Source organism: Manacus candei, unplaced genomic scaffold (assembly GCF_025592945.1).
Source record: "Manacus candei isolate 608988 ecotype Guabito, Panama unplaced genomic scaffold, ASM2559294v1 h1tg000204l, whole genome shotgun sequence".
Classification (NCBI taxonomy): domain Eukaryota; kingdom Metazoa; phylum Chordata; class Aves; order Passeriformes; family Pipridae; genus Manacus; species Manacus candei.
In genome coordinates, this window is record NW_026138252.1 from 197,845 (window position 1) to 208,800 (window position 10,956).

General features: G+C 46.7%; 1 protein-coding gene across 1 annotated transcript; it reads right to left on the bottom strand.

Moving 5' to 3' along the window:
• Positions 1–1,287: 1,287 nt before the first annotated feature.
• PSMB2 (proteasome 20S subunit beta 2) lies at positions 1,288–10,284 on the bottom strand. The gene is made up of 6 exons (XM_051774521.1): positions 10,147–10,284; positions 9,043–9,165; positions 8,574–8,644; positions 4,081–4,243; positions 2,423–2,472; positions 1,288–1,521 (listed from the first exon to the last, which is right to left on the bottom strand). Exons 1-6 carry the CDS (start codon positions 10,235–10,237, stop codon positions 1,414–1,416), a joined length of 606 nt encoding a protein of 201 aa, XP_051630481.1. The 5' UTR covers positions 10,238–10,284; the 3' UTR covers positions 1,288–1,413.
• Positions 10,285–10,956: the final 672 nt, after the last annotated feature.

The following is a 10,956-nucleotide window of genomic DNA, read 5'->3' on the forward strand; positions in this document are numbered from 1 at the left end:
CTTCGTCTCAGATAAAAATTTGGGAGTTCTGTACCATTGCAGCCACTGCAGCAAAACCAGAGGATAATTAAACTCTTCCTGGGAAGGATGAAACTACAAAGCCTGGTAGGACTTTAGGGGAGAATGAGATTTATGTAAGAGGCAGGGTGAGTTAAGGCACTGGAGCTGCAAATTTCTTCTGTGACATTAAGCAAGTCTCAGCCTCATGCAGTTTTCACCTATTCCACAGGGCAGGAATGCTTGGTATTTAAGGCTGACAACTTTTTGGGGAAGAAACGTATGTTTTCAAACGTGCTATTGAGGCAAAACCAAAAATCTTTGACAAATAAAGAGCTGGGTCTGTCACTTATCATATCCAACTGAGAACTGTTATGCCATGACACAATCCTGCACACATCCATCCTTCTATTCCCAAGATTCTTCTTTCCAAGCTTACTCAAACATAAAATAAGCACCCAGAGCACTTTTAATGCCCATTCAAGTAGGGAAGGAGTCACACCAAAAACTCACCTCAGAAGAATCACTTCTGGGCAGACCACAGGTATCAGCCACAGGATAATTATCCAAGGCTGTTCCATGAATGGGGGTTTCATAGGGAAGCAGCATCCAGAGCCTGCATGACCAGGGATTAGTCTCATGGAAACAAAGCTCTAACTGGTTCAGACTAATTCAAATATTTATGAAAAGTGCTGCAGTTCAATTTCTCATCAAACTGCTGTCATGTACTTCTAAATGCACAGATAAAACAATTTAGAAAAATCACACAATTGATACATCTGTTTCTATTTAAAATACTATTTAAATTCTATTTAAAGTAGTTATGAACCCACTGTGCCAGCAGAAACCTCTTTCCCAGTAACCATGGCCAGGTGAGTTAAAAGTGCATTTTAAACTCCACTCTGTGGGAAAATCTTTGTTTCAATCTAATTCAAGTCAAAGAAAATTATATCCAAAGCAAATCAAGCCTTTGAAAACCTAATTATTATTTTGTAAAGTAAACAGTGGTAACACCTTTGGAAAAATAGAGTAGATGTGGTGTATGATTGGCATGGAACACTTGTGTGGGGTTTGCTGAGCTTTAAGGATGAGGAGAGATGACAGCACAGTGCCATGTAGAAAATACAGCTTTCCCACAAAGAAGATTTGGGGAGCAGTAAAATCAGAAGAGGAAAGATAAATAACCTGAATGTGCCCCCATGAACAGTAAATCAACTTTCACCTTCACTGTGGAACAATTTACTTAAATCCTCTCAGGAAGGATGAGTGGAATAAAAAGATAAAACTGGCTATATAAATGTCAAACTTTATTTGATCTCCCACTGCTGCACATGACTTGTGTGCTCCAAATGAATAGAAAAAACCAAACCCAAAAGTGAACAAAACAAGAAGGCTGCTGAAGAAAGATCTGGGGGGTTAGGACTCCAGTTTTGTGAGGGGTACATTGTCCACGTCATGGATGCCCTCCTTGTCGATGAACCGGGCGTTGAAGGAGCTCAGGTTCAGGATGAAACGTTTCTTGAGCTGTTCAGCAAAGACAAAGAGACAGAAGAGATGAGAGTCACTCAAAGCTTTAATAAAAGAGGAGAAAATAATTTAAGAGATGTGCTGTTGCACTACAAAATTTCCATCCTGGTTCTAGTGACCTGAAATGTTTGGAACTAGGGTGGGTTTTTTTCACTGCTCAGGAATGAATTAGGGTGAGTTTGTCCTCTGTTGTAAGACAATCCATGTTAGACAAGCCCAGGCTAGAGATGCAAAATTCACAGGCCTTAAATGTTAACATTAAGCAGGAAGACTAGAGTGGGCTACAATTTTGGGCACAAAGTGCATTTATCACAAAGATACTTCAAGCAGGACCTCTTTAGAGAATTTCTTCCTGATGTTTCCCCAGAGTTACATTTGGTTCAATCTCTTAAAGACAAGGATAAAGACTACCTTCCTACAATAAAAGCCTTAGTGTCTGAAATATCTGGAGTCTTGGTTTACACTAATATTAGTCATGAACTTTAAGGTCAAGGCTTTACTTCAGGTATCACTTCAGAGGCTGGAAAAGAACTAGTATATAATTCTAAGAGTGCTTAAGTGTAACACAAGTGACAGAAGGATGCTGCAGGATGTTCACAAGAACCATCAGAGGAAAAGGTCTGTATCAATATTATGCTAAGCACGGAAGAAGCAGAAGTAAAGAAAAGCAATTAAGCTCCAAGTTTAGGTTGTGGAGGACGTGAACCGTGCAAAGGCAACACAAGTGCCCACAAATCCCTTCCCTCAGTAGCTCCTCCACATCTGGCCAATGTGCATTTATTACCCTTCTGGCAAAGGCAGAGAAAAACGTGACAAGGGGAAGAGGAAAGTCTCAGCGAATGAATGCAAACAAACATCCCTTTCTCAGCATCACCAGGGCCCGAGTTTGGCAACTCACCTCCACGAGGCATTTTTTCAAGAGCTCCATGGCTTCCTCACGTGTGATACCTGAAAGGGAAAACATCCACAGATTGATTTCATTAGAGGCCATCTCCCTCTCTCCGCCGAAACTTTATTAAATTTAAACAACTTTTCAGCTGAGCACCAAAACCTCTCTCCTTCCCAGCTCCCAGCAAACACTTTCCAGATGTCCCGAGGACGCCCTGCACCGCCGCGCTCCCGCCGCAACAAGCCATTGAGAATCGATTTGTTCCAGGGAATGGGAAGCATGACGGAATTCTGCCTCCCATGGCCAGGGCCCGGGCTCTGCCTCCCTCTCCTCGAGTTTATTTCAGCCCCAAATCAGCTCCAGCTGCCCCCAGGCCGGCTGCGAGTCGGGGGCAGGAGGTGGAGATGGGTTTAGCACAACAATGTTCCTGTGGGGACGAGCTCAATAATGGGGAAGGCACGTGTGGGATGCTCCTGCTATTCAAACACTTTGGGATAAAATCCAGCACTCTGTAGGGATGACAAGCCATGGCAACCTACGGCAGGTCATTATTTTTCTCCGTTCCATGAGGAGTGGTGGAAATGGAGCAACAGAATTTTTAAGGGACACGACTGGAAAACAACCAAGGTCTGTGGATCTCTCAAAATTTGTTTCTACACTTTGTTCCAGATCTGCATCCACTGTTCAGCCAGAAATTCCATTTGAATAAAACTATCAGTTTACAGCTACATGTCTTGCAGGAGGTGGATGAAAGGATTTCTAATCTCAGAGCAGAGATATTAACTTAAACAGCACACGGGAGTGAAGTTGTTTTGTAGGTAAAGCCAAAGATGTCAGATTAACAATATTCCAAGCTTTGCAAATTTCCTCATTTGTACAGCAGGGATGGGGCCATGTTCATTCCTTGGCAGTGGGTTATGATTCTAAAATTAAAACTTTAAACAGGTACAAACATGTACAAGAATTACAATGAGCAGCTGCCACGTGCACAGAACTGCAAATCAGTCCAAAACCTCTCTGTTACCCAGAGAAGCTGCCCCATTCCTGGAAGTGTCCAAGGCCAGGTTGGACGGGGCTTGGAGCAACCTGGGATAGTGGAAGGTGTCCCTGCCCATTGCAGGGGGTGGAACAAGATGAGCTTTAAGGTCCCTTCCAACCCAAACCATTCCATATTCCATGATTAATCACCACCACTTCAGAGTGCTGGAGACAATCTCACTAGGATTATCTTTTCACTTGAATGTTTTTCATATATCACACACAAAGCCAATCCAAGATATGGAGCAATAGGATCTGGGACTGCCCTCTGCAGATTGATAATCTGGGAAAGTGGACATGTCAGAGCCACCAGACAAGCAGGAAGACAATGTTATCAAACTGTTATTTATTAAAAGCAGACTACCAGCAGCTAATGGTCCAGAAACTGAAACTTCCTTCACTTCAGTCTAAGTTGCAATCAGGAAAAAAAAATTCAGGAGCTGCCTAGTTTCACGTTACCATTCCAGCAAGGCAACACTTAAAGCTCCCTTTATCCAACAAAAAGTCAAGTTCCAATCTCTAGCACCACAGCAATCACACCTGATTTGGCAAATGTCAGTCTCACTGATGGATAAATTAAAAGACCTAAATAGAAACAGGAGACTTTTCCTGTCCCTGACCCCAGTTACCTGGCTTGTAATAGCGGTCGAGGATGCTGAGGGTGAGGAACGCTCCGTACCCGTGTGCTGCAAAGGGAGCCTCGGCCAGGGCTGCCAGGTAGTCCATGAAGTACAGGGCAGGGCCCTCGTGGTCGTCGTAGCCAGCCAGGAGGAGGTTCACGTGGTAGGGGGTCTGCAAACACAGGGGTGTTTTACACCAAAGCACCGACACCTCGGCCTTGGGATCCCAGCTCCCCGTGGCACCTGGAGAACAGCAGCACTGCTGCTGCCACAGCTCCTTACCACAACATGCTGCCTCAGCCCTGCCTGCAGCAGATCGTGGGTCTCAGCCTAAAAACCATCAGCTCTCCTGGCAGCATGGACTGCACAGCAAATAAAACCATAGAACTCTGATTCTCCCGCAAACCGGCGTGTTTGGGGTTTTTTTACAGCTTTCACAGCACACTCCAACTCCAGTGCGGTTTTCACACCAGCTTCTTTCATCTCAGTGTAAAACATACAGCATTTTACTGTCGACACGTGAGCACAACATGGACATTCTGCAGTTTCTAAGAACTCTTTGTTCCTTTAACCTGCTCTCTGCTCTTTTCCCAGTCCCCTCCCGGTGACCACGGCCCGTTCCAGTGCACACAAAAGCTCTCACACAGTGCACACAGTTACACACAGGGCCCTGTTCACTGGCAATTTGATTTTTTTTATTGCATGTACCAAGTTTAATCTTTGGCAGTTTCCTCCATGTTCTGGGTTTAGCGTTCCACCATCATGAATAAATCAAACATCCCCTCTTCTCCCACATCTCCTTCCAAGATCTGTACTTTGTAAGACCATGAAACACACGTGCACTGTGTTATTTTTAAATGCAGGCTCAGAAAAAAATTTGGGAATTGTATGTATTTTTAAAAGCAGCTCTTATACAGTTCCAGTATTTTCATATCTACATAATGTTTCTCATTAAATTAATTGTACTAACAGGATATCTCTAAACTGCTGGAAAGCCTGGATCAACAAAGCAACAAAATAAGAAAAAAATGATGATGCAACCAACAGATTAAAACAGCAAACAGAATTTTACCCTAAAGCCAAAACATTAACTGTATCGCAGGAAAAAGTTCATTTTGATGCTAAGTACAGTGAATTTCCACGCAAGAAAAAAATAAATCACAGGACACTGTATTTTTACTTTCAGACAGTAAGCAAGAATAAAGCAGGCTTCAGTTATATATCAAACATCACTGTAAACGGTGTGATTTAATCTTCAAAGCATCCAAGAATATTTGGAAAGAAGTTACCACGCAGCTGTATTCGTTTAATTAGGCTGTATTTCATCATTTATTTATTCTGAAACATCACACAAGTTGATATTTAAGAGCCATGACACAAGATCACTCAAATTATTGTGTGACTTGGAATTACCAACATTGGCATATGCGAGATACTCAACCATAAATAAATGGTGTTATACACACTTAAACCCATCTGTAAACTGATTTTCAGTTGTAAGTTCTCCTGCTAATGGTCTCTGAGACTTCTTAAAACTCAAATGTAAATAATTATCCCCCATGCCTTATTACTGAAGAAAGGCAGGATTTAAACATTAGAAAATCTACATAATCTATTTACTACTCCCCTGATTATAAATGAAATTTGCAGCATAACACCTCGATGATGGGACTGGAATTTCTTGTACATCCCATTCCTTTAGTCTATCCCGAAGGCAAGCCTTCCTTGGCTTCTGTGACTCAATCCATGCCAACAGTTCTGAACTCTTTACAAGACTGGTGTGGTTAAAGGGTCACCAAACGAGTGATGACTGACACCCAGAGTTCTTTATCCCAAACTCCTCTTCCTACAGGGACACACTTCCCAGCCCCAGTAGCTTTGCACTTGACTGCTGTTTGATTTAAAATAACGACAGCAATTAGGAAATGTGTGAAATTCTTCAGAATTTGCAGCTGAAGAGCAGAGCTGTGCTGAACAGCCCGGCCCAGCTCGGGAGGGTGGTGATGGTGACACAGCCCTGTGACATCTGGCGGAAGCCAAAGTCACAGCGAGGGGGGAAAGGTGGGAGCCAGGAAGTTTCCTGCCAAGTGTGGACACAGGGAGAGGGGCTGACAGGCTGCCTTTGGACTCCAGCCAGACCCTGTCACCTATAATTAAACAGCATCACAACTAGAGACTGAACTTCACCACCTTTGGAGGGACAGGAGGTTGTTTCTCCTACTCCCCACACACACAACCTCAGCAGTGAGCTAAATGCACTAAACCTGGCACCTGGTGAACCAAGAGAGGTGCTGGAGAAGGAAACAACAGAATCACAGAATGGTTTGGGTCAGAAGGGACTTCATCTAATCCTGCTCTCCTTCAGCTTCAGGCCATTCCCCCTCGTCCTGTCACCACACACTGCAGCACCACTCACCTCCAACAAGAGTCTAATGCCTGAGAAAGTCCTGTTGCAATTTAACCTTTCCCCTTCACACACCTTCAGGCCTCTGTAACAGCTTCACACGGTGAGTGCCAATACAGTAAGAAACTACATTTTCCCCACCAAACTTTTTACTTCTCAACTATTTTCCTACTCCTAACAGGAGGCACTGGCATGTTTTACCTTCTGATTTTTTAATTTCTAATTTTTTTCCATCCACATGATTACACCAGTAGCCTCCAGGAATCCCATATGCAATTCAAATAGACACTGAGCACTAGTGTTAATCCCTCTGGTATCCCATGTAGGATGACGGAAACGTAACAAAATTCACAGGGAAAAAAAAAAACCAAACACAGATTCTGACGGCAAGGCTTGTATTATCAAATTCTAAATGCCACAAACAAGTCATTAAGTGCTGTGGTTGGAGAGGAAGGGTTCTCCCTGCAGTGTGGGGAGCAGTGTAGTGTGACAGCAGTGTCAGGGAGCGCCGTGCCCCGGGGCGCTGCCATCTGCACCAGAGCAGCGTTTTGTCTCCGGTAAATAAACACATCTGCCTCTGCCAGTGTCCTCCCCACTGTGCTGCCCATCTGGAGCAGGTGAGCTGGAAGACAGGCGTGGGCTCAGGAAGGAGGGGAGCCACGGGGAGGATCAGGCCTCAAGGGATGTGGCACAGAGGAAGACAATGGTGCCACATCGATCCTGATGGGCAAGTCCACCAAAAAGCCTGTTAAAGGTACTTTAAATCATAAGTAAGAAACAGCTGCCTCTGTCTAAGTGGGGCAGGACACTCAGTCTCATCTGTGCAGGTCAGATGTCCCTGAGATGAGCCACCAGCACCAGGCAGCCCCCAGGGCCAGGCCCCAAGCATTATTGCTTCCCATCAGCCTCAAAAACCGCACAGAGGTGCACAAAACACACACAGACCTTCCAAATCCCACCTGAACACCAGCCAAAGCAAACAGCATCACTGCCAACCACCAGCTACCAGCCGTGGAGTTGGCTGAAGCCATTTAAACCAAAGAGTCGTGTGGAATCACATCTGAGCTGGAAGGGACCCCCAAGGAAAAGTTGTGACCTGCAGCTGTGATCCACACCAGAAAGGAGAACAATGATCTCTGGCTGCTCCTGGGGATGCGTTCTTGGAGAACTCTCACTCCACACACGTATAGTTCTCAACAATACAGCTCTGAGGTTAGTACTGGTCTTTATTTGCTACTGTAAAACCTCATTTCAGGCCTGAGCAGTGCATTGTTAGAATGCAACACAATTCATCCCACGCTCTATCCCTGACAGAGTTGATCAACTTCATTCTCAACATCCTCTTTCTTCCTGTTTTCTCTCATATAACACATTAACATTCTTCTCAATGAAATGCTTCCTGACCTTGGATTGCTAAAAGTCCATTTGCCCCTTCACAACATCTTTCCACACTTTGAAAAAAATCACCACAAGAAACATCAGTAACTGCAGTTCAGTAACTTGAAAACACAGCTCTAACTCGGATTTGATATTTACTGAAAGCTTCATGTTGCTGTTTACAAAAGGCACTTGTTTTGCTAAGTACATCAAACAGCTTTGCTCTACGAAATCACTTCCCAAGAAGATTAAACGGATTTGGTGCATTTGCATGAAAACCCCCAATCTTATCGAGGGGTTTAATTCACTTCACGTCTGCAGTGAGTGACAAAGTGTTTACTGGGCCCAAGGCTGGAATTTTAAGTCTGCAGTTGTATCAGTTATTGATAAGTGATAAGTTTTTTAAGTAAGCAAATAAAGTTATATTTTACTAAGACATCCTTTCAGCAATGTGAATTCACAGAACCACTGAAGTTGGAAAAGCCCTCCAAGGTTGTCAAGCTCCCCCCGTGCCCGATGCCCACCTTGTCCCCCAGCCCAGAGCACTGAGTGCCACGGCCAGGCCTTCCTGGGACACCTCCAGGGCTGGGCACTCCAAACCTCCCTGGGCAGCCCCTGCCAAATTCAGCAGCACAGACAGCAGCTCCCACCTTGCTCAGACTCCACTCCTGGAGGATGGGCACGCTCCCTGTGGGATGCCCAGCCCTGAGCCAGCACTCACCCGACTGCGCAGATAGTCCGCCAGGTTCCGCCGGGTGAAGTTTGCAGCTGCCTTGGGAGACAGTTCATACCCTGGGGAGAGAGGTCAGCACTCAGTGGAGAACAGCACAAACCCACGCTCAGGCTTCCCCTCCCGCCTTCCCACTCCTGCCCTGAAATAAAGAGATGTTCTTTAGTGAGACAGTGTCGTGTCCTTTCCCCAATCCCTGTTTTTTCTGAAAGCTACAAGCACAGAAAGGACCCTCAGAATCTGGGGAGCTCATATCTGTACAGACCATGGCAATATTCGTGGCTACAAAAAACTGAAATATTAAGGACATGTAGCTTGAATTTTTTTGTCCAATATATCAGAAGAAGTGGTAACAGTTGGCATGCAATGGACACAGAAACCCAATCCTTTCCACCAACATTCACCTGGAAACCACCCCAGCTCTGCTCCCAACCTCCAGTACCTGTCCTGCTTCACTCACCATTTCTCATTTTGTAGAGCTGAACATTTTTCTGGATGTATTCTGCAAACTGCACCGTGTCTCCAGCCTCCCCCACACACAGCAGTAGGATCTTTTCGCTCATCTTAAACATTTTGTCATGGTCTAGGCAGAGAGAAACAACACTGAGAGCTGTGGTCATAGGAATAAATTATTTTGCCAATATCCTGACACACCAGGACTCTTTAGAAGCAAGAAGGAGGCTTGGATAAGTGCACCATGACCTGGAACACCACCAAAAAAAGTCTTCCTGAGCAAACCCTGACAAATTACTCCCTTCCCCTGATATCCAGCAGTCTCAAAAATTAGAAGTTTACGTGACCGAGACTTTTCCAGACACTCTTTTTACTTGTCATTTTATGTGCCAGGGCCTCACCACCATCACAGGGAAGAATTTCTTCCTAATCTCTAAACTAACCCTGCCATTCCCCCTTGTCCTGCCACTCCAGGCCCTTGGAAATAGTCTCTCTCCATCTTTCCCGTAGCCCCTTGAGGTACTGGAAGGGCCAATTAGGTCGCCCCAAAGCTCCTCTTCTCCAGGCTGAAATAAATTTACTAATTAAAGCAATCACCAGCAAACACCAATATTCTAAATAATTATGTGAAATTTATGGGGTTATGCCCCTAACCCTCCCCTTCGAGAGCAAATTAAGTCCAACATTCTAAATATATTTTCCTTAGTGAAAAATAACTATTTGGCAAGTCAACGCTTAGCTGGACAGGGAGGTTAAAGCTGAGAATCCAACACAGTGTTTATTATATATAATAATGTAGAATAACTTATATATAATAATATATATATAACACAGTTATAGTGACTGAGGATTGGGATCCTTAGAGCGGCCCTTTGAGCCGCGGGCTGGCTCCGAGCGCCAGAGGCCGCCTGGTATCTCCTACAGCGACCAAACCCCACCCGGAGCCCCCGGCATTGCTTCCCCGCACCTTTACCTGTGCAAAAACCTCCCCCGGGGCCCAGCGAGGCCTCGGAGCGCCCCAACCCCGCCCGGCGCGGGCACGGCCGGGGACACCGCACCGGGACACCCCCGGGCGGGGCTGGGCCGCCGGGGCAACCCCCTCATATCTCACCGTGTTTCATCTGCACGATGCTGGAGGCGGCCACGGTGTCGGCGGCCACCAGGACGTAGTCGGGGCCGCGGATGCCGATCAGGTACTCCATGGCGGTGACACAGCGGCTCCGCTGCCGGCGCGCATTGATGACGTCACGGAGCCGGGCCGAGGGGCGGGGCGGGCGGGAGCGGCCCCGCGGGGTCGCGGCGTGGGCGCGGAGGGAGCGCGGAGGGAGCGCGGGGGGTGCGCGGGGTCGGGTCAGTGTTTCGGCTGGAAAAGACCTCCGAGGCCGTCCAGTCCGACCTGTGACACACCCCCACCTTGTCCCCCAGCCCAGAGCACTCAGTGCCACCTCCAGCCCTTCCTTGGGCACCTCCAGGGCTGGGCACTCCAAACCTCCCTGGGCAGCCCCTTCCAGTGTCCAATCACCCTTTCCAGGCAGAAATTCCTCCTGATGTCCAACGTGAACCTCCTCTGGCACAACTTGAGGCCGTTCCCTCTCCTCCTGTCCCTTGTTCCCTGGGAGCAGAGCCCGACCCCCCCCAGCTCCCCCCTCCTGTCAGGGGGTTGCAGAGCCAGAAGGTCCCCCCTGAGCCTCCTTTTCTCCAGGCTGAGCCCCCCCAGCTCCCACAGCCGCTCCTGCTGCTCCAGCCCCTTCCCCAGCTCCGTTCCCTCCTCTGGAACACTCTCTTCTGTGTGTCTTTCTCTGGACATGCTCCAGCCCCTCAATGTCCTTCTTGTAATGAGGGCTCCAAAACTGAACCCAGGATTTCACATTCAGCCTCACCAGTGCCCAGCACAGGGGATGGTCAGTGTACTTCTATTTGT